This window comes from Girardinichthys multiradiatus, chromosome 5, assembly GCF_021462225.1.
Source record: "Girardinichthys multiradiatus isolate DD_20200921_A chromosome 5, DD_fGirMul_XY1, whole genome shotgun sequence".
Lineage (NCBI taxonomy): Eukaryota > Metazoa > Chordata > Actinopteri > Cyprinodontiformes > Goodeidae > Girardinichthys > Girardinichthys multiradiatus.
In genome coordinates, this window is record NC_061798.1 from 52,026,739 (window position 1) to 52,050,507 (window position 23,769).

At 43.7% G+C, this 23,769-nt stretch overlaps 1 protein-coding gene across 10 annotated transcripts in view; it reads right to left on the minus strand.

Moving 5' to 3' along the window:
- The window catches only part of kif16ba (kinesin family member 16Ba), a 46,291-nt gene that overhangs the window by 5,850 nt on the left and 16,672 nt on the right, over positions 1–23,769 (minus strand). For 3 of the 10 annotated variants that reach the window (XR_007038187.1, XR_007038188.1, XM_047364683.1), the window contains exons 5-24: positions 20,181–20,278; positions 18,878–18,987; positions 18,637–18,779; positions 18,247–18,415; positions 17,983–18,114; positions 17,722–17,897; positions 17,304–17,369; positions 16,961–17,020; positions 16,759–16,878; positions 16,597–16,648; positions 16,244–16,381; positions 15,671–15,753; positions 15,507–15,595; positions 13,070–13,102; positions 12,737–12,790; positions 6,570–7,895; positions 6,305–6,463; positions 6,071–6,179; positions 5,778–5,825; positions 5,521–5,568 (exon numbers count right to left, since the gene is read on the minus strand). Coding sequence is in view for 8 of the 10 variants with exons in the window: in XM_047364683.1 (XP_047220639.1) it covers positions 5,521–5,568; positions 5,778–5,825; positions 6,071–6,179; positions 6,305–6,463; positions 6,570–7,895; positions 12,737–12,790; positions 13,070–13,102; positions 15,507–15,595; positions 15,671–15,753; positions 16,244–16,381; positions 16,597–16,648; positions 16,759–16,878; positions 16,961–17,020; positions 17,304–17,369; positions 17,722–17,897; positions 17,983–18,114; positions 18,247–18,415; positions 18,637–18,779; positions 18,878–18,987; positions 20,181–20,278 (3,213 nt within the window). In the remaining 2 variants the exon portion in view is untranslated. Of the gene's footprint in view, positions 1–14; positions 3,572–5,520; positions 5,569–5,777; positions 5,826–6,070; positions 6,180–6,304; positions 6,464–6,569; positions 7,896–12,736; positions 12,791–13,069; positions 13,103–15,506; positions 15,596–15,670; positions 15,754–16,243; positions 16,382–16,596; positions 16,649–16,758; positions 16,879–16,960; positions 17,021–17,303; positions 17,370–17,721; positions 17,898–17,982; positions 18,115–18,246; positions 18,416–18,636; positions 18,780–18,877; positions 18,988–20,180; positions 20,279–23,769 lie in introns of those variants that run through there. The other 7 variants (XM_047364679.1, XM_047364678.1, XM_047364680.1 and 4 more) reach the window with 7 other exon arrangements.

The following is a 23,769-nucleotide window of genomic DNA, read 5'->3' on the forward strand; positions in this document are numbered from 1 at the left end:
CAAAAACACTAGGATTCAAACTGATGTAATCTTTATTTAGTTTTAAATCAAGAACATGTACACATAGTGCAAAATTAATCATTTCCTGTTACTTCCCATCATGACCAAATAAGTAAAGTGACATTATTCTCCTTTGGAAACAAGTTAATAAATATTTATCATGTCAGCTGCAGTCTCATTTTATTGTATTAATTACAGCAGGTTTATAGTTAATCTTTATCATTTTAATGTGAGAAAAGTTTAAAAAGGTTAAAACACATTTAAAAGTTATTTCATGTAAATTTTCTTCTGAAGACAATTTTTTTCCCTAAAATTAAAAGGGAGCACCTGGCTGATTATTCCCACAGAGTCACTCATGCTGTGACCCTGGTAAAGTCCACCTTTAGATGCACAGATGGTTTATGAGCATTTGAGCTTCTGAAGAGCAGCCAAAAGTTAATTTCCAAGAGTCGCACAGACTGCTGGAGGCGGGAACATCAGCTGAGCCCCGCCTTAACTCCACCTTCCGTTTCAGAGCTTGCTTATTGCGTTTTTTGAAGACCACATCTACGCGGAAGCAGTTCTCATTCCTCCTGACAAGCAGACACCTGATGTCTGAACGCCTGCGCAGCTTTAGTCCTTGGAACTGAGGCTGAACGGGAACCTGGCTGGACCCTCGTGGCACTGGATGAAAGACTCCATCCTCCTGGAGAAGAGCAACATGAGTGTCCGTCAGAAGGAACTGGAACAGAGAGTCTTGATGGACTCTGATGGAGCTGGTCACCCTGACGCTGGTGTAGAGCAGAGGACATATATGCGCCAGAGAAGGTTTGTTTGGATCGTCCATGTTCCCGTGGATGATGTAGAGCAGGTCTGCAAGGACCCGCTTGAATCTGGAAGTGACATTCAGACCACTGTGTAAGGTAACATCAGGAACACTGGAGGTCCAATCCAAAGACAGAGCCATGAGGTCCTCTGAGAGCAATGGGTGAGTTTCAGTTACCTTGGAGAACGTCTCAGGACAGCAAGTCTTTAGTACAGCCTTGCAGAAGTCCTGTGTGAGCTCTTGGTTGTGAGTGAAGACAGCCAGAACCGAATCCTCTCTAAACCCAATTAGACGGACGTGCTGCCCTGCCAAACTGATCTGGACCTCCCTGATTTCTGTAAGGTCAAAATGATGGAAAATATTGAGGGTGTCCAAAGAGTCTTTGTCAGCTGAAACTACCGTGAGGCCCTGTTCTGACAAAAGTAGGCAAGCTGGTTTTGGACTGGGTTGCTCAAAGCTGGCTGCTCTGAGCCAGAAGGTACTTAGAATATTTTTAACTGGTCTTTGAGAGGACAGAGATTCAGTTTTTTCCAGTATCTGTTGGGATGAGAGACTACGAAGCTGCTCCAAAGCTGGTGGAAACTCAATCAGACCCTGATAAAACTCTTCTGGACGGCAGTCCTCTGTCCCGCCGATTCTGACAGAGGACACTGACCTCTTAGGCCATGCTAATGTGGCATTCAAGCCAAGTCCTTGAGAACCACCAAGGGCACAAGCGTTGGACAGATCCACCAAACTGACTTTGTTTTCCAGAACAGGGTGAGGTTTTGGAGGGAGCTGAAATTTCATTTGTTGGATCTGCGGAACATCTTTGGACATCATGGTCATGTACTGAGAGACGGCATACCTTATTTCATCGACTCCCACATTTCGGATGAAGTCTCGTGTGCCCTGTAGTCGTCTCTCTGCATTTTTGTAAGCATCTGAAAGCTTTCCTGTAAAGTAGTCAAAAACTTGGCACTTGCTCAAATCTGGGCTGGAATGTTTATCCGAGTCCTGTAACTCGGTGGATTGATCCCTGGAAATCTCAGCTTCCTCTGCTCGCCACGGGTAGAGGGTTTGGTTCTTGACTTTTGTGAGATAGTGCCACAGGTTTCTCTTACTGGCGGTCATGTCCATCAGTTTTTCATTTTCTTCTTGTCCAATGGGTCCAATTATATCCTGCTTACCATTTGACTGGGGAATCTCAGTTTCAACTGACCTCCACGGGTAAAGGGTTTGGTACCTAACCTTTGCAACATACTCCCAAACATTGTTTTTACTGGACAATACCCTTTCTAGAGCTTCCTTTTGATCTTGACCCATTTCACCACCAGACTTTGAGTTCTTTCCCGGCATAGTCAACTCTGTGCCAGAGTTGGGTAAATCCAATGGTTGATCCCTGGATGGCTCAGATTCTTCTGGTCTCCATGGATATAGTGTTTGGTTCCTAACTTTAGTAACATAGTTCCAAACAAAGCTCCTTTCAGTCGACACCCTTTCTGCAGCATCGACCTTTCCTTGGTCCGTTTCTTTACTAACCAACATTATGTCTTGCTTGGAGCTGATATAGTCTCTTCCAGAACTCAGCCACTTAAGCAGTTCAGACTCTCTGGTGGTCCACGGATGCAGAGTGTGGTTCTTGACTTTAGAAACGTAATCCCAAATGTAGCTCCTGCTGGTCAATTCTTGCTTTGCTGCTGCCTTTTTGTCTTGTTCCAACTCTTCATCACCCACCAGGTTTGGGCTTTTATTTTTGACATTTTTAAGATAATCGAAAACATTGTTCCCCTCGTCCAATTTCTCCTGCTTGACTGGACCATTGATGGCGTCTTTTAAATCTTGCTCGGAGAAGATAGACTCACTGTCAGAGCTTTGCAGCTTTAAAGGTTTAGAATTGTCTGCTCTCTCCATTTCAGGTTGATTCTTGGCATTTTCAAAATGGTCCAAATCGTGGTTCTTACTGTCCAACATTTCTTGCTTTAGTAGTTCACAGACGCCATGTTTTGAGTCCTGCCCTGAGCTGATGAAATCATTGTCAGAGATTTGAGAATTTGAATGTTCTGACTCTACCTTCTCCTGATTTTGGGTTTGAACATTGACATATTCAAGATCATCCAAAACATGGCTCTTATAGCCCAAAACCTTCTCTGCCTTTTGCTTCATCGGGCCGTTAGTTTCCTTTTCCAACCAGATTAACTCATTGCCAGAATCTTGCAGTTTTAAAACATCCAACTCTTCTGTTGTGTGGCTGTGAATGTTTTGGGCTTGATTCTTAACGTTTTTGAGATCTTCCAATACCTGGTACCTATTGTTCTCCTCTTTTGGATCTTGCTTGTCAGAGCTTTGAAGCTTGGAAAGTTCTGGTTCTTTGTCTCTTTCTGTTTCACATGTTTGATAATTGACTATTTTCTCTGAGTGTGAATTCAATGATTTGTTCAACATTTTCTTCTTCTGATCATCAGAATCCAAGTGGAGATAATTACTGTCTCTGGTGATTTTCTCGTTTCCACTCAGTCTGTTGGTTGCTTGTTGGTCTCTTTTGTAACAACAATCAGGTCCACAAACAGGTTGGAGCCGCTTTCCTGTAAGAACATTTACTTCTCCTTCCCACCAGTTTACTTTGTCAATGTCTTTTTCAATCAGGAGTCTGTCTGAGGAACCGAGCTGTTTTTCTCTGTGAGTCTCCAGAAGTTCGTCCTTTGGTTCATCAAAAACGTTCTGGACGTCAGGGAGTAAACTTGTCTCAAACTCTGGGGAGCCCAGGAGGTTAGACCAGCAGGTATTCTGTGTGCACAAGGGGGAAGTCTATGACTACATCGGTAAGGAGGACGGAAAATGTGTGTGAATTAAACTGAAGTCCATGATCCACCCAATGAGAATTACAGTCCAACCACCAGGTGAACAGGTGAGACATGAGATTTAAAGTGATAGTGTGAAGAGGTTGACATGCAAATTAGGCAGCAAAATTATTTCATAAACATTCAAAGGAGAATTCACAATAACTTCAATAAGTTCAGACAGATTAGGATTCATAACTGGAAGGAATCATCTCTAGAACCATGAATGTCAATCATTTTTATTTTATCTGATCGGCTCCTTCCCCACAGTGGAACGAATAAATGACAAACACCTTCAATCATTTCTGAGAACAAGAAATAAGCTCAGACTTGTTAACCCACAGCAAATTTTCACACAAGGTCAAAATTATACATACAGGCTCAAATACAAACATACACCCCCGCCGCTACTTGTTCAAGTGTCTCCTAGCAAGCAGCACCTTGTGTTCATCAACAAGCTTCTGGCATCATTCTGGCTGATATTTGGTCTCTCTTCATGGCTGGACAGGTCCGTGTCCGGCAACAGACCCAGCTTTTAAGCAGAGTCCATGAATTTCCAGCGGGCCTTTGGTTGGAGTTTTGAAGCCCATTCCAGAAGTTTAATGTCGGTTCCTTTATCCAGTCCGAAACCAGTTGAGATTCACTCACGTCCCGTTGAAACAACCAACTGGGTCCGAGTTAGAGACCATCTACTGGATGTAGTCTTGCTCCATCACATCACCCACTTTGAGGAATGCACAGTACGACTAGCAGTGAAACAGACCCACAGCATGATGCGGCCCCTACTGTGCTAATGTAGAACTGTGTTCTGAGGTTTGAAGCCTCAGCCTGACTCCTCTAAGTCCACACTAGCTTTCTTGCCAGGCTTTAGCCTCGACTGTTCCCGACCATCCTACCAGTTTGGATCTTTTAGCCGACTTTAAGCAAAGTGGAGACACATCTAAATAACGTGGACTTTCCATACAGTTATCTAAACTGAAGAGCTCACAGTCTGCGGTTGTTCAGAAATGTCTCCTTAAGACCTTCCCCAATGCGTGTAAATCTACACTTCCTGGGTTCATCAAACCACCAGCTGCTCTCATGATCAGCTGTCAAATAAAAAGACCTTCTAGAACCTTCAGCACCACTTAGAAGTTTTTGGTGAATGTATGTAAATATCCGAGCCTGTATGAAGAATCATTCCACTCTGGAGAAACAATGCTTCAAATAAAATCCCTAAAAGCCCAAAATTAATGACACCTTCATGTTGAAGATGAGTGGATGGGACCTTCTGAACACATCAGTAGATCCATCTCTACTTTGGACCTAAAAACAGAGTTACTTCTCAATTTGACTCTGCCTGCAGAAAATAATCAGTTTCTGAGGATATTTAACTTTAATTTATCATCTGTCTGTGTTTCCTTTCCATGCAGCGGTGCTAAAAAACACAAGAAGTCGTCATTTTCGCAACGATAGCCAAGCTGTGACAAAGCAAATAAAAAGCTGTTCATCTGGGGATCTGTGTTGGTTGTTCTATGTGGGTCAGTTCAGCTGGTTTAAAGTTCTGTTGTTATCCGTAAATATCAGTAAAATTCAATTTAAACTGTGACTTCTCTCACACAGTGTGACAGCGCATCTCCTTATAATAATTAATGACAGCTCACAGGAGAAAGCAGAGAATAAATATATTGTGTTTGCTGTAAAGTGCGGCTCTAATCGATGCATCTCTACAAACAGCCCAACTTTTAATAAAGTTGAACTATTCCTTTAGGACAGCAGCTCATTTGTTTCGTTTCAAACTTTAAAGTGATGAAAAATGATCAGACTTTATTATGAATTAAAATCATGCATCTGAGGTCAGTTTTCATGCAAAGTAAACAACGAATAATAATAATAATGTTAAGCTCCAAGTCTCACCTCATACTTCAGCCTTCGTGGATTTATGTTCTGCAGTTTTTCATCCTCCTGAAAAAAAATTTACTGCATCATAAAATTTACACAGACTGTTTTAAATCAGCGCAAGAAGACTGAATTTTATTAATAATCTGGAAATAGTTTAAGAGAAGGAAAACAATCCAACAAAAAGTGGGACAAAATAAAACTCAGGAAAACATCATCATCATGCAGATTAGGGAGCAGGGAACAAGCGAAGGGCTGATGGATCCTGGTCTTACCTCATCTGTTAATCTAACAGAGCTACAGACGCTAACTTCCTCATCGTCCTGCAGAGTTGAAGAGCTTAAGATCAGTTCTGCACACAAACATCAACTCTACACCTGCTAGATCTTTATGCCTGGGTGGAAATAATCTGCTCCCTGAATAAATGCAGGCAGCTGCTTCTTCATGGTTCAAACCCAAACTAAACAGTTTAAAGGTCCAACAGTAGAATAACTGACGCTGATCTACAAACACAGACCTGCTGAGGTTCTGCCGAGATAAAAAGGAACTTTAAGATCAAGAGTCTTACTCTGAGAGACTCGCAGGACACGGACAGATCCATGCTGCTGCTCCCGTTCAGGAGGTTCATCTTCCGAAGCCGGCGCTGAACTTCCTCCTCGATGTATGCGTTGATCCTGCTGGAGAACCAGAGCGTTAATGACCCGTTTATCTGGGCTCCTTCAGGACGAGGGATATGTAGATATTTGTGTGAACTGAAGTTTGAAGGAGACGGACTGAGCAGTGCCATGGTCTGAAGCCCTACCTGTCATCAGACAGCGGCAGCAGAGTGTTCAGACTCTGGATGTGGCTGGCCGGGGAGCTGCTGTGTCCCGTCTTCTCATCGGTACCGACGGACTGACTCCGGTTGTGGTTTTCACCCTCACTGATCCTCTGCCGCAGCTTCTGGATCTCATGCTCCACTCTGCAGGAACAAACACACCTTTGAGCTCCTTGATCCATCCCAACACTCTGGCGGACTCACGATTAATTACCGGGTCGAAAAAAATGAACCACAACTGGGTTCTGACCTCTGCTGGTCCAGATCGGCTCCCGTCCTCACAGAACAACTTTGCTCCTCAGAGTGTGGCTCAAGGGAGACGCTGCGTCTCAGAGCCGAGTGCCTCCTCTCCAGCCGAGCCACCGCCTGCTCCATGGCCTCCCTCTGCTGCATCTCCTTTGACTCTAGGATCTCCTTCTCCTTCCTCCTTACCTTCTCCTCCTGCCGGGCCACGTTGGCCGTGAACTCGTAGGACTCCTGGAGCTGCTGCAGCTGCTGGGCACTGTGCCAGTGGAGGTGCAGCTTCTCCTCCTTGTCCTCCAGCTCCTTCTCCACCTGGAACAGTGTGTTGTCCAGTCCAGGCGGACCGTCACAGTTCTCATTGCTCCCCACGGCGCTGCGCTCCAGCATCTCCACGGCTCTCTGCTTCTCCTCAGCCAGTGCAGGGAGGAGGATGTCGGCCAGGTTGGCGAGCTGTCGCTCATTGAAGTGCAGTCGGTTCTCCGCCTGCCTAAGGAGCTGCTCCTCCTGACAGATGGTCGTGGCGTCCTGCGCTCCTTTCTGCTGCCCCTCCTTCAGCTGCCGCTGTCGCTCCTTTAGTCTGTGGGCGAGGAGCAGCAATGTGCTCTTCTCTGCAGCCACCTCCTTCTCCAGGAGCTCCCTCTGCCGTTGGAGCCCCTCCTCCAGCTTTCCCAGCTCCTTCACCTGAACCTCCTTAAAGGCCGTGTACTGCCTCTGGACAGATCTCGCCTCTTTGCTGGCATCTTCCACATCTGTCCGCTCCGCGGCCTCTTTGGCTCGGAGGAGTGCCTCTCTGATCTCTGCCAGCGCACGTCGTTCCTCCTCCAGGCGTCGGACGACTTCCCTGGTCAGCAGGGCGGAAGCCGCCTCCTGTTTTTCCCTTAGCTGCTCCTCCAGCCTCCCAACCAAACTCAGCTGCTCCTGCTCCTGCTCCTCCAGCCGCCGCCGCTCCATCTCCAGGCGTATCTGCTGCTCCTCGCGCTCCTTCTTCAGTCGCTCCAGCTCACGGTAAATCTCAGTCTGCTCTGCAGCCTCTTGTTGTTGACGCTTCGCCTCCTGCTCCTCCTCCTGCTGCCGTTTCTGCAGCTTTCTGCGCTGCAGCTCCACTTCCTGGATCTCGGAGCGCCTCTCCTCCTCAAAGCGTTCCTTTTCAGCCAAGAAGTCCTGCAGGCGGCTCTCGATGTCTTGGCTGCGACGACGGAGGCTCTCCTCCTGACGGAGGATCCGCTGCTGCACCTCCTCCGACTCCTTGCGCTGACTCTCCACCTCCTGCTGGAGGCGCTCGAGCTCCGCCTTCTCACTCAGCTGCTTGGCCTCCATCTCTTTGATCAGCATCCTGCAGAAACACAAACCGGTTCGTTATGTTTTAATGGCAGCACATGGTACAATGGACCTTCATCACCAGGAAGAAAAATTAACTAAAAAACAATTAATACCTTAAATCATGCTGCCCTGAGTTCTGTCTGACAGGTGTTAACTTTATCCCTGTAGAAAAGAATAAAATTCAAGGGATTTCTCCAGAGGATTGCCTCAAGGCTTGCAGCTGGGATCCCTGATATTTCCAGTATCCTCCACCTTTTAGGTCTAATGATGTCATCGTGTCCTCTTCGGAGGAAGCCAAAGCCATCCCGGCCTTAGCTCGCCGCTTGGCCAGAGGGAAGAACTGATTTCATGAGGAGAAAGAGGTGGTCGCATGGGGAACAGCAGCCAATCAAAATGTTGTGAGGCCATATTTTTTAAATCCGGAATATAAAACCTAACAATAAAAGCGTCCAAAGAAAAAGAGCTGACCTCTGATCACCATCACAGAGTCGCTCGCAGCTGAATTTTTCCCCCTGCATAAGTCTTTTATGGCGACTGTGGCTCAGTGCAATCTGATGAGGGTTGTGGGTTAAATTCCACCTTCCTCCTACCACGTCGATGTGCCACTGGGCTAGGCACTTAGCCTCAAATTGCTTACCAATCTGCATATCTGTGTATAAATGTGTGCGCGTTACTGAGTGGCGACTGGGTGAATGTGGGTCTAGTGTAAAGCACATTGGGTGGTCAGTTTGACTGGAAAGGCGCTATAGAAGTTCAGTAAATTTACATTTAATACCTCCAGATGGTTTTAACTGCCGTTCTCCAGCTGCTGGTACTGATCAGATCTCAGTGGTCCTTAGTTTTCCTCATCCAAATTGCAAAGCACTAAAACCTCTTCTGTTTGTTGTTTTGTACCGTCCACCAGGCCCTTACTCTCAATTTTTAGATCAGTTTTCGGACCTTTTATCTGATTTAGTGTTAAATACAGATAAGGTTATTATAGTGGGGGATTTTAACATTCATGTAGACGCTGAAAGTGATAGCCTAAATATAGCCTTTAATGCTATCTTAGACTCAATTGGCTTTGCTCAAAACATTAACAAACCTACCCACCTTTGTCTTCATTCTCTGGACCTTGTGCTGACATATGGCATTGAGTGTAAAGACATAACAATATTCTCTCATAACCCTGTCCTGTCTGACCATTTATTAATAACCTTTGAGTTTAATTTAACCGAGTACTCCACACCTGAAAGAAAATTTCATTATAGTAGATCATTATCAGGCGATGCTGTAACAACCTTTAAAGAATCTGTTCCACTTTTAATTTCCTCATTATCACTGAAAAGCACAATGGACGGCAATGATTTTGTTTTTGCCCCTTCATAAATTGATTATTTTGTTCATAGTGTTTCTTCATCATTGCGTGATGCATTAGACAATGCAGCCCCCTTGAAAAAGAAGGTAATTATTCATAGGAGGCTAGCTCCTTGGTTTAATTCAGAGCTGCATACTTTAAAGCACAATGTTAGAAAATTGGAGAGAAAATGGCGCTCTACACACCTAGAAGATTCCTACTTAATCTGGAAAAAATAGCCTACTGTTGTATAAAAAGACACTTCACCAAGCTAGAACAGCTTATTTCTCATCATTAATAGAAGAGAACAAGAATAATCCAAGGTTTCTCTTTAGTACAGTTGCTAAACTTACACAGAGTCATAGCTCTGTTGAGCCATCCATTCCCTTAGCTCTTAGCAGTCATGACTTTATGGGATTCTTCTTAAATAAAATTGATTCTATTAAAAATAAAATCTTTGACATACTCCTGAAGATGATTACTTCATCCTCAGCAAGTGAGACAACATTGGAAGTAACTGCAGAACCTGATTTGTGTTTGGACTGTTTTGATCCTGTGGAGCTTCCTGAGTTATCAGAAATATTAGCTTCATCTAAACCTTCAACTTGTATGTTAGACCCAATCCCAACCAAATTATTTAAGGAAGTGTTCCCTCTGATTACCAGCCCCATTTTAGATATGATTAATCTATCATTAGTAAATGGATCAGAACCACAGGCTTTTAAGTTAGCTGTAATTAAACCTTTACTTAAGAAACCTTCACTTGATTGAGATGATTTAATAAATTACAGACCTATATCCAATCTTCCATTCTTATCTAAAATTCTTGAGAAAATAGTTGCTAATCAAATGTGTGAACATTTATACAACAATGACCTGTTTGAAGAGTTTCAGTCAGGTTTCAGAGCTCATCATAGCACTGAAACAGCTCTGCTGAAAGTCACTAATGATATTCTTATGGCCTCAGATAATGGACTTGTGTCTGTTCTGGTTCTGTTAGATCTCAGTGCTGCATTTGATACAGTCGACCATAATATTCTCTTAGAAAGGCTGGAATATGCTGTAGAGATCAGGGGAACAGCGCTAGACTGGTTTAAATCTTATCTGTCTGACAGATTCCAGTTTGTTCATGTAAATGATAAATCATCTTTAAACTCCAGGGTTAATTGTGGAGTACCACAGGGTTCAGTACTTGGGCCAATTCTCTTTACTATATATATGCTTCCAATAGGTCAAATTATCAGGCAGCATAGGATAAATTTTCACTATTACGCTGATGATACTCAGCTTTACTTATCCATAAATCCTGATGAACCCAACCAGTTAGATAGACTACAAGCATGTCTTGAAGATATAAAAACTTGGATGACTTTAAATGTTTTGCTTCTAAATTCAGACAAGACAGAAGTTGTCGTCTTTGGACCGGAGTCTTTAAAAAAGAAACTGCTTAGTCAATCACTTAACCTGGATGGCATTAAATTGACCTCTGATAATAAAGTAAAAAACCTTGGTGTTAACTTTGACTAGGACATGTCATTTAAATCCCATATTAAACAGGTTTCTAGGATTTCCTTCTTTCATCTCCGGAACATTGCCAAAATTAGAAATATCCTGTCCAGGAGTGACGCTGAAAAACTAGTCCATGCATTTGTTACTTCAAGGCTGGACTATTGTAATTCTTTACTATCAGGATGTCCACAAAATGCAGTTAAAAGCCTTCAGCTGATTCAAAATGCTGCAGCAAGAGTTCTGATGAAAATTAAAAAGAGAGATCATATTTCTCCTATTTTAGCTTCCCTTCATTGGCTCCCTGTTAAATCCAGAATAGAATTTAAAATTCTCCTCCTCACATATAAAGCCCTTAATGATCTAGCTCCATCATACATCAGAGATCTGATTGGTCCATATGTTCCTAACAGAGCACTTTGTTCTCAGACTGCAGGTTTACTGGTGGTTCCTAGAGTCTCTAGAAGTAGAATGGGAGGCAGATCCTTTAGTTATCAGGCTCCACTCCTGTGGAACCAGCTCCCAGTTTTAGTCTGTGAGGCAGACACCCTGTCTACTTTTAAGGCTAGGCTTAAAACTTTCCTTTTTGATAAAGCTTATAGTTAGAGTGGCTTAGTTTATCCTGAGCTATCTCTGTAGTTATGCTGCTATAGGCTTAGGCTGCTGGAGGACATAATGACCACTTTCACCCTCTCTGCTACATTCTCATACTACTCTCCAATTTTGCATTATTTGCTGTTATTTCAGCTTTTAACCTTGTTCTCTCTTTTCTCTTCCTAGAAGCTACACCTGGCCTGACTCTGTGTCTACCTGTGACACCTTTCTGGAGAGGGGAATCGTCCGAGCTTCTGCTGGCAACAACTTAATGCTCACCTTCTACAGATGATCCACATAGCCCTGTCTTTCAGTGTTTAACCCTTTCTCTCTCCTAGACATGGCTACTGACTGAGCTTCTACTGTGACTAACTCTATGTTCTCTCTTTCAGACTCTAACCTTGAAAACTGTCTCAGAGTTTATCTGTTCTTTCTTTCTAGATGAAACCACTAAAGGAGCTACATCCATTAACATTTACTTTTCCTTCCCATAGAAAGTACTCCTGGATCAGTGCTTCTTTGTTCTCTTTGTGTCTCTGCTCTGTTCTCTCTAACCTCCAGTCGGTCGTGGCAGATAGCTGCTCACACTGAGCCTGGTTCTGGTTCTGCTGGAGGTTTCTTCCTGTTAAAAGGGAGTTTTTCCTCTCCACTGTCGCTACATGCATGCTCAGTATGAGGGATTGCTGCAAAGTCAACACCAGTGACTGTCCACTGTCTCTACATGCTCATCCAGGAGGAGTGAATGCTGCAAGTCACTGACTGGATGCAATCTGCTGGGTTTCCTTAGATAGAAAAACTTTTTATCCAATTTGAATAAATAACTGAATCTAACTGAACTGTTCAATGATTACGATTAATTGGAATGTATGAACCTGATTGTTGTGAAGAACCTTGAGACGACATGTGTTGTGAATTGGTGCTATAGAAATAAACTGAATTGAATTGAATCCAGAAAACGAGTCTTCTTCAGGTAGACTCATCATCTGGACCACTGATGTCCCTCAGAACACCATTTGTTGCTGCTACCTGAAGCTGCACAATATATCGAATCACAATCGGACTATAATCAGGGAGTGCTACACAGCAATCGTAAGCTACAGCATTCCTCTGAGTGAACCCTGACTGAGACGCTCATGGAGAGTGCAGAAGACATGATGTAATTATAAACAAAACTGTCTTACAAATTAGGGTCAGTCATAATTGATATTGCAAATTTCTGAAAAGGTATTGCAGTTCATTATTTTCCTGAAATGATTCAGCCCTCCTAACACGCAGTTTTAGCCCAGACTACTCTCAGTGGAGGTTCGCCGTCAGAACAGGGTGAACCTCTCTACCATCAGGATTCAGTTTCGCCACAGGTTGAAATCTGCGACTGTTCAAAAACATGTTTAAATATGAAGTTTCTGGACCTCCGGTACCTTTTCATCTCCAGTTTCTCCAGCTCTTCTCTCTGCTGCCTCTCAAACTCCAACCTGAGGAAACAAACACAGTTACCTTTCTGCACCATCACCTTAAGACTGAAGGACACTGAGAGGACCAAACAAGGTGAGTGAGAGGAAGCAGCAACTAAAAACAAGCTTGACGTGAAACTCGAGGCACTGACAGATTCTAGTGTTGGACGTCACGGTGAACACACAAGCAGCAAACTGATGAGATTAAATCAAAACACAGCAGGGGTGAGGTGGACGAGACAGCAGACGTCTTTGGATCAGGACGGGACAGTTAGACAGGAAGTGGACGACTGAGTCTACCTGAGGAAGACGTGGCCCTTCTGAGTGAGGAGACTGCCAACAGGACAGGGGGACAGAGTTAATTCCTCCCCCACAAACCGGGTCTTTATTTAGATCAGAGCTCAGGATCAATAATTAAAACTTCTTCTGTGGTGTGGAGGCTCAAAATGAACACAAATAAACATCCATAAACTTACTGGATTCTTGTCAAATTATTCACCTTTTAATCCTGCTTTAATCTCAACTTCAAAAACTATTTAAAACAAATCTTTGAATTAACATTAAACTGTGAATAAAAACAGAGGCAGTCAGCAGTTAATTTTATATTTAAGAATAACAATAAAAATGTTAAATAGAAGCAAAATAAACACATGAACATTTCTTTTACATGTTAATTGTTACTTTTTACCTCAAACCTTTTAAATCTTTATTCTCTTCACTGTATTTTATTGGTTCTTCATTTTTATCTATAAAACATTAACAAGTGATTTGAGAACCAACCATCATTAAAGGAGTGAACGAATCATTAGCATAAAGGAATTAGTTGATCTGATTCAGTTTGACTCAAGGTTTGTGTCATCAGGACTCAACCAGCTGAAGGAAGCAGGTTCTGTGTTAGAATGATGAGATGTTTTAAACCTTGGAAGGAAACACATTTGTTTCCAGTTCTTCTAGATCAGGGATGTCAAAGTCAAATACATAGAGAGCCAAAAAAAAAACTAATGTGTTACAAGCCAAGGGCCAGACTGGTTCAATGTTTATTAAAACATATTGAAATGATTGCACATAGCCTATTGAACCAAGACCTAACACAGAATATATTATTTAATAATTAAATGAATAAAGCAATATTTTATTATGGCTCTGTCAGTAACCTCAAGGGGAAACAGTTTCAACAGGCAAACAGCAAAAACTTTTATTGGTTTGAAAAACAAAGTATGTTTCTTAATATCAAGATGAATACATAAATAAAAGTGCGTGCATTATAAACTTTATATTGCATTATATTCTTTCATTACAGCCAAACTTTCTCCACACAGAAGACACACAGGTTTGCCTTTTACCTCCGTGAACATGTAGGGGGGGGTACCTGAAAGTTGATCTCTGCTGTGATTGCTGATGAACAATGAAGCCGCTTGTGCGCACTACAGTGACTTCGCGGACTACCGTTGCATTGTGGGGAATGTAGTGTTGGTGCGTGCAAAACGCCAGCGGGCGGCTGTGTCCTGCGGGCCGGTTCTAATAGTAATTAAATATCATCCAGGGGGCCATATCTAATTAATTTGCGGGCCGGAGTTGGCCCGCGGGCCTTGACTTTGACATATGTGTTCTAGATCATCTCACAGCAGATTCTGGACTGGAGGAGGGGACCCATAACAATCGGACTATTTTAATAACGTTCCCCTCCGGGTCCAAAAGAACTCATTAGACATTGCCCTCCATCAGAACCTTTTACAGCCAATGAACACCAAACATCAGAACATTATGTATCAGTTTCTCAGAACATGACACTACTACACCAGACCAGCGCTCATAAATGCTGATTTTGCTAAATTGATTAATATACAGAGAGCAGAAGCTGATTTTTTCCAGAATTTCAACCAAGTGAAGCTAAAACTATGGATGGAGCATATTTACAGGCAAAGGTTTTTCATCTTAAATGCTAAATATATCAATGTTTTATACAGCTTTGGCCTAAATCCTGTTCTGAAAAGCCTGATTTACAGTCCTTATGCTCCAGCTGAAGACTATTTCAATAACCAATTAGTCAGTCAGTCATTTTCTACCGCTTCTTCCATAGTGGGTCGCGGGGGAGCTGGTGCCTATCTCCAGCAGTCTATGGGCGAGAGGCAGGGTACACCCTGGACAGGTTGCCAGTCCATCACAGGACAACACACAAACAACCATGTACACACTCATTCATACACCTAAGACCAATTAACCTAACAGGCATGTCTTTGGACTGTGGGAGGAAGCCAGAGTCCCCGGTGAGAACCCACGCATGCACAGGGAGAACATGCAAACTCCATGCAGAAAGACCCCTGGTCGGGAATCAAACCCAGGACCTTCTTACTGCAAGGCAACTGTGCCACCGTGCAGCCAATTAATCACGATTAATACCAGGAATTGTTCCAGCCCTACATCAGACCCCTTTTTGAATCGAATTACAGAAATAACTAATTTTGTTCATGTTCTAATGCAGCTGTAAGTCTATTCATTCTGAAATCTTTAACTTTTGACAGAACATCTCAACGTCTCTGCTGTGAACTTCAAACACTGGTTTCTTTGTCAGCTGATGACCAAATAAATCTGATGTTAAAGTCTGCAGGTTGATGCAGAGATATCCACAGATAAATGAACCCCACCCACAGCTGGATGTCAGGCTGAAGTTGTGGAAATCTGCCGAGGCTTGATGTTGGGATTCAGCAGAATGATGTTCTGAAGGACATTAACTCACCCTGGGTTGTAGAGCATCACAGTGGAGAGGTTCTCACAGGACTTGGACAGATCAGTCATGGATAGGCTGAACGACGACAGGAGGCCGCTCTGAGGAGATACCAGAGTCACTACATCCCTCAGACTGAAGGCAGCTTCAAGGATCCTGGACATCCAAGCACTCACCTTCCGTTTCTCCCTCAGTTTGGCTGCCTCCTTCGGATGGTTGAAGCGAAACATGTTAGTCCTGCCGAGCAGAATAACGGCTCCTGGACCACAAAGAGAAGACACACAAGCTAATTATCACCACATCTTGATTCCCCCATCGCTCCCCGTCCACCTCCCAGATCCACCAGATGGAGGACAGAAGCCGGACCTCTGAGCAGGAAGCTGGGAACAATCAATATATCTGAATGTTTGAAACGAACTGATCTTTTTCCTGAGTGGAATGGTTCTAAAAGTTTTTACGTGACTCCACACAGACCCAGAACAGAACTGTGAGCCCAAACATGCACACTGGTTCTGGAAAGGATGAAGCAGACCAATATTGACCAAAGCCACAACCTCCATCCTGTTGGTTTGTGCAGGAAAACCCACCAGTTTATATAAACTGGACCCGATCTGCCAAACAGAATGGTCTGACATCCAGAATGATCCCGGAACCTTGCTGACGGGAACACAAAGGGTTTGGGTTCTCTGCAGCTTGACGCTTGGAGCTCAGTGAAAAAAATAAGGTCGCCTCTTATGTTGGTGCCTCACCTTGGTTGAGCTGCGATGGTGCCGTCACCAGAACCCCGTTAACTGAACACTGAGCTCCACCGAGCGGCACCAGAGTAACCGCCCCATTCTGGTTCTCAAATACACAGTGCTCGCTCTCCAGGTCCAGACCGTGCAGAACTGCAGAAGGAGAACAGAACATCAAACCAACAGCAGAACTTGATACTGTTACAGAGCTGTGACCTTTATCAGATGGACAAGGATTCATCAAACCGCAGGCAAACATGAGCCGGAAGCAGCAGAAGGTAAAACGCTCCCCAAGCAGAGGCAGATATCTCTGAACTCAAAGATTTTACTGAAAAAGTTAAAACTTTGTTAGAACTGGACCGACTCACTGATGTCCTGCTCGGTGGACGCGTCCTCTCGGCCCACGTATGTCCGTCCCTCCTGAGGTTGAAACAAAACACACATTTCCTGACCAACAAACACCTCATCGCCTCATTTAAGGAAAAACCTCAGAGCCTATTTCTGACTTTAAACAGAAACTCTGGCGCCACCTTCAGGTGGTACAGGATGATGCCGGTGCTGAGCAGGTCGTCGTCGATGCCGATGAGGTGAGGCAGCTCCGAGTCCAGCACCACTCCGATTCCTTCTTTCCTCAGAGCGAGAGTTTCCTCCTGCGCCGTCAAATTTAATCAACTCAAGAAAATCACCAACCTGGAAAATATTTCAGTCCAACATCACAGAGCAACACCTCACCTTCAGGATGTCCTGAGTCTCGTTCCATTTGTTGGTCCACTCTTTAGTAAGCTCCAGAACCTGCAAACAAAAACCATCCATAGTTTAAAGTGAGTTAATTTAACTGAAACAAAAATGGAAAAGAATCAGAGTTCAAATCTGAAAGAAGCCATGAAAGACAAAAACTGTTAATACTGGGAGATATATTCCTTCATGTTCTTGTTTTTAGTTTTCTGTCTTTTATTTTGACATATTAGCCATTTTAATGTCCTAAAATTCATTTTTTCTGAGGATGTTTTTTTTTGCAGTGGCATTTTCATCCATATAAAGCATCCATGTGAGGACAGCAGGAACCGTGACTCACCCTGGCTTCGTTCTGGTGCAGCTTCTCCTCCATACTGAGAGCGGTGGGGGAATCCAGCAGAGCAATCTGAGGGTTCAAACACAACAAAGAAACATGCACCACAGTCTTCAGGTTTTCAGGTTAGAATCTGAGGGTCTTCTCATCAGTGGATGAAGATGCTGCTGCTAACATGCACCAGATCTGTTGTTGGGTACAAAACAAACTAAAGTATCAACTCGTGCATCTGAATGGTTGATGGGTCTGTCCACAAATGCTGAATTCAACAGAGATACGTTTTCTGAAATCAGTGTTTAATGCTGGATTTTACACACTGATGGAAAGCAACCAGAGTGTGTTCTTGTACCAAAGGTCCTGAACAGCAAACTTCAGCTGTTTCCAGGTTGGTACCTTCAACCAACATCTTCATGTTGTAAATTACCTGGTTACCCTGAACCAGCAGAGCCTTCAGCCGGGCGATTTCAGCCCGCAGTTCTCTGATCAGCCTGACGTTGGAGTCCTCGTTGATGGTGGGCTTGTTGATGATGTTCTTGGCTCGGTTGGCGTAGCGAAGAGTGCTGAGTGTCTCGCCGTAGTTCATGTTGGCGGGGGAGATGGCTGCGATGACAAAACAATCAGATTTTATTCCAACAAGCTGCGACATGTCTACCACAGATGGTCAGAGGTGGGTTTCTGAGCTTACTGGCGATCATGATGGTCTTGGAGTTTCCACCCAGGCTGTCCTTCAGCAGCCACGTCAGAACAGAGTCTCTGTAGGGAACGAAGACGGACTTCTTCTTCAGGTTGGTGTTCACGCTGTCCTGCGCCATGTCGGCTGGACCAAAACAAAGACAGTCAGGTCAGTCAGAAACGGACTGTGGCGGTCACCACAGATCAGTCAGGCAATGTGAAGCTTTTAAACTGTCAAAGAACTTCAGTGGTTCCATCAGATCATCTTGTTTCTGACCCAGAGCGGAGATGACGTTTCCAAGCGTGACCAGCGACTTGTTGATGTTCCCGCCCTCCTTCAACCGGACGCCGGTGGCTCCGGTGGCGTCGGCCCGCTCGCTGCCTGCCAGATCGACCAGATGGATCTTACTGACCGTTTCGCTCGGCATCTCGGCATCAAACTTGGCCTACAGGAGACGTTTAGAACCAACTACCTGATGAAGCAGAAACCTTTTCATATCTGTGAAACACTTGCTGTGGCTTTAACAGGCAGAACAGAATCCAATCATCACGTCTCAGAAGATGGAAGCAGGTTTTAGTCTAAACGTTGTTGGAAACTGTCCCTCATTTCAACATCAGGCTCTACTCTGCATTGCTCCGTGCCGTTTGATTGCTTCACATCACAAACCTGTGTGAAGTTGATGGTGAAGATGGCGTGCGAGCGGCTGCTGACGTCGTTCATGCCGGTGCTGGCGGTTGTTCTATTGATGTTTCCCGCCTCCATCAGCTCCTCCACATCGCTGTAGTTCTGCACCAGGTGTTTGGACAGATCTGAGGTCAGAACAGAGGGAAGAAGGATGTTAGACAAACATCAGAGCCAACATCGCACAGAAAGCCTGCAAAGACTTCCTGCCTCCTGCTGGTTTTACCTTCCACGTAGGGCCCGTCTTTGGGGTGTTCCCGGACTCTCAGATTGTAGGTGTGGGTTGACTTCCTCCTCAGCAGGTCTCTCACTCTCTCATTGTAGATCTCCAGGTAGCTGAAGGGATAGACCAACAGTAACTGAGGGACACTGGATGTTCTGGCACAAAAACGGATCAGGTCCTGATTCAGTGGTCTCCAGGAAATGAGACCCAACAACCAGAAAGAGAAAAGTGCTGAATGGTTGTTATGATGAATTCAATGTTTGCTGGAAGCCAAACAGCACCACTCTTTCCAGACACAGACAAGGATGGAAGCTTCTAACAGTCATTGTGTGAAAAGTCAGATCAGAACAATGGTTGACTCGTCAGGTGGGCTCATGTCCATCTATTTGTGTCTGCAGTATGTTCTGGCCCAGGTCTGACAAGTTAACGAGAGACTTTAGACCCAGTTCTGGTGCGCTTCTTCATCCCACTGTGGTGCACAGTTGTAATCCATATTCTAATACATTTTCTATGAGGTGTTCCTACATGTGAAACCAGCAGCAAACTGAAGATGATCAACCAGGATGAAGAACAGTAGCAAGCATGCTTTAAAGGCAGGCAGATCAGTTCAGTGATTAAATCCAGTTTTTAAATCAACTGAAACTGGATAAATTAAAGCATGTTCTGATAAAACAGGACTTTTAAACTGATCCATGCATTTATCACAAAATGCTTAGATTACTGTAACTCTACGGTGTCTCCCAGACGTCCATATCTCCTGTCAGCTGCACATATTAACTGGTTCAGGGAAGAGAGAGCACATAACTCCTTTTTTTAGCCCTACTGCACCAGCTGCCTGTATGTTTCAGGGTTGGTTTTAAGATTCGTTTATTTGCTTTTAAAGCCTTTAATTGGTCTTCCCCGCCGTACCTCTCTGAGCTTTTACAACGGCACCGAGGACACGGCGGAAGCTCAGTGGGGACAGAGGTTCTCTTGTGGCATCTCCAAGGCTTTGGATTTGCTCCACTGGAGATCAGACAGACCTCTTCGCTGAGGGAATCTTTTCTAGAACCCTTCACCCAGCATGAGAGCGCTCATTTTATTTGCTCGAGTTGCTTTATGACATGTCGTTATGTCTTCTTGTTTTTTTGCTTTAAAGCTAACATAAACCTGATTCGGACTTCGGTCAGTTGTGCTGTTTTGTCCATATTAATAAAGTTGGCTTGGTTAATGTGTCATTCACTGAGCCAGACAGCCATGTTCAGCAGACTGAACTAGATCTGATTGGAGCAACAGGGTCACCAAGGCTGTTGATAAGTGAACTGACCTGACTTCTGTGCGGAACGAAGCTTCATCCCGTCGCGTAGCATCCGAGATCCGACTGAACAAACCCTCACAGATCCTCGGGATGAGACCTGCATCACCCTGAAACCACAGGAAAACATCTCATCAGGGTTCTGTTGTTCAGGATCAGCAGGTAACTTCAGGCGCTCACCTGGTACATTTCCCTATAACCATGATAACTGATGCATGATGTGGTCCTAAGCAAGTTTATTAGGAGGTCACTGACGGTATGGGTAAATACTGTGAAGATATCAGATGCAGTAAATCCACACTTTCCTCCCTCCTCTCCTTCTCATCTCTGCCTCCAACTTTCTCCATCACCTTCAGCTCTTGGGTAGCATCACCTGTGCCAGACTGAATATTACACTAGCATGTAAAGTGTTAACTTATAACTCGGGGAAAATATCACCTGACGTCCTCGACAGCCCTGTACAACATTGTTTTTAAGCAGAGTGAAGCTGTGATGAAAACTTAATATGCAACTCTCGCTGGACCCTCTGGGTCTGTTTTATGAGGCAGGCTTTCTGGAAGGGACCAGAAGGTTCAGTTTGGAACTTTCAGGATCTTCAAGCCGGTTGATGTCTTACCTGGGTCTGTCACCACGGTAACTGATGCTGGAGGGCTAACCTGTTCCAGCTTATCTTCCTGAGAGGAGAACAAGGCTGTGAAAGCAGTACCTATGAACCAATCAAGACCCAGAGAAATGAAACGATAAAAACCAAAAACATCTCCTTTGTCCTCCTCATGGAGCTCCACTGGTTCGCCTTCAGATCCCAAAGCATTTTGGGTGTTTTACAACCAATCCTCTGTTCATGTCCGACATGTTGGCTTTAGTGGTGCTGCACCACCGTTACGTCTTACGGTCACCAGATAAATCACTGAGATCTCAGAATGGAACCAAAACAGAACCTCTGATCCTGTTAGAAGATGACAATAAGAAACCACAGAGAATCGTTTCTCTCCAGAGTGCTGCACGCTGCGTCTGTAAATTCATGTTCTAACTTTTAACAACCAGACCAGAACACATTTTCTCATTCTAGGTTCTGGGGGGCAGGAAGTGAACTTATTGCCAACATCACCCTCCTGGATTGAATAATTTTACTTTTAGATCATTGGTTCTGAACCAGTCAGGCTTCAGGAGTTGACAAGCCACGACCCAAATTAACAGTCAAAGTGATGAGTAGGAACCGTTTTAAATGTACTGTTCCTGTTTTCATGTAAAACACCTCAAATAAAATAGCAGATATTTTTTAACTGAAAGTGTCTCACAAAAACACTTCAAGGTGGGATTTCGGCTTCTTCTGGCCGTCTTCGTTTGGTTCCTAAAACGGACCAATATGGCGAGGACCATTGAAGTTGGCCCGGCTCTGTAACAGCCCTGGCTTGCCAAGCAAGGTCGTCACAGGCCTGCATTGGCTGAGTTGTATTGGGCCGAGCCGTCTTCAGTAGCAGGATTTAAAAGCATGGAAAAGACTCGGATCTCGCCTTGTTGATCTTCTCATCAGAAATGATTTCTATCATTTAAATTTCAAGCCTTTGCTGGGCCAACAAGATCACTCCGGTTCGTCTCCTGTTCTTGTTTAGAAATGAATGGTATGGAGAGACTCAAGACGCAGAATCAACCTAGGACCACACCTCCTGTTGTCCTGCGCTGCTGTCTTTATTTTTGAAATCTCACAGCTGTGTGGGAAATCACCGAATCTGCTTGTGATTTATGACTGGACAGAGGAAGCTCAGAGATGACCCGGCCAGTCTGTGCGGGTTTACGACAGAACTGCTTGGTGGTTCTGAACGGCAGGAGTTTTCCTGGGAATTTCAGCGAGCAGTCTTTGTTGCCAGGCAACGTCATCCTGTTGAAAGCTGCATCAGTGATCCTGTAGTCTGTGTTTTTCTGACTGGCACCTTCTACAGAAACATCCATTTTTCTGTCCTTAGCGTTTGAAGAAATATTACTTTTGAAATAATTCTTTATTACATTTTTTTTTTGTATTTTATTCTTAAAATACATATTATTCATACTGTCAAACCGTTTTGCACCAATAATGTGGTAATATTTGCTATTTAGTAAATTATTAAGAACCCCAACACCCACAAAAGTGCTCGTCCCCACAGTCATTTATGGACTGCTGTATTTTGAGTTTAAAAATATGTTTTTCTACCATTTAAAATCAGAGAATTTATAAATAATGATCAAATATATGATATACATGACATTTCAACAAAATGCCAAATGAATCATAAAAAATATATTCATAAATTAGTTGTCCTCTGCAGTCATGTTACCATGTGTCAAAAGTCTTATTTCTGAAAAACTGATGACATCACTCAACTTCCTCTGACCTCTTTCCTGAAGATCTATGAAGACAGGCCATGGTAAGAACACCGTCTTTACAGTTTTCAGAAAGATTAACATTTATGTCATGATTTCAAATAAAGCTTTTAGATGACATCACTAGTGTAACCCACTTTATTGGCAGGGAATTGCAAACAAATTCAATACAAATGTATTAAACTACATAATTTAGTCAATAGATTATGATAGACAACATGTGGCTTCATGCTCTGTAGCAGCCATTTTGTAAAATGCATTTTTCATGAAAAGTGTCACTGGTGTTACCTTCGTTGTGGGTAACACTTGTGACAATCAGTAACAGCTGTGCATACACTTTATTTAATTGTGTTTATTGAGTCTTTTCTTCTTTTTTGCATGAAATATAAACGATTCATTACTGTAATTGTTGTTAATCCTTCGGTCAGGTTAGCTAAATTGAGTGCAGCTGAGGAGCAGCGTGTTTATAGACAGCGAAGGAAGGAGTGGTGGCCTAGTGGTTAGAACAGGAGGTTTGTGTTCCAGAAGGGACACAAGGTTCATATCCCACAGATTAACACTCTGGGTCCCTGCAGCATCCCTTATCAGCATCCCTTACTATTAAGGGATGCTGATCCTGAACGAGGGGCAGAGTATTTGGAGAAAAAGAAGAGGGGCTATACTAGAGACACCGATACAAAGAAGGAGAATCCATGATTTAAGTGAAAGGGAAAAAAGGCAGAAAGAAAAGTTTGGAGGCAGCATCAGCAAAGATGCTTCCTCCAAACATCTTTGCTTTTCACTGCATTTTCAAGGTACAAGCAGAACTGTTACAAATCCAGTAATTAATATTGAAATTGGTAAAGCTTAATAATAAAACTGAACTGTATACATTACACACCATTTACATCGTCTGACATGACTTAATTTACCTTCACGGCTATTCCCATCAATGTGATCTCACATCGACCTTCCTGCTGTTTTGTCTTCACATTTTAAACACACACACACACACACACACACACACACACACACACACACACACACACACACACACACACACACACACACACTCACTTGTTTTGCTATATGTAGTGAGGACCATGCGTTGACTCCCATTGATTTTCAGTCATTTTCAACCCTTTCTATGCCCTAACCCTGACAATAACCCTAAACCTAACCATTACCAGTGCTTACCTAACCCTAACCTGAACCTAAACTCAATTCACATCTTAGTCCTAAACCTAACCGTTAGCAAAATAGG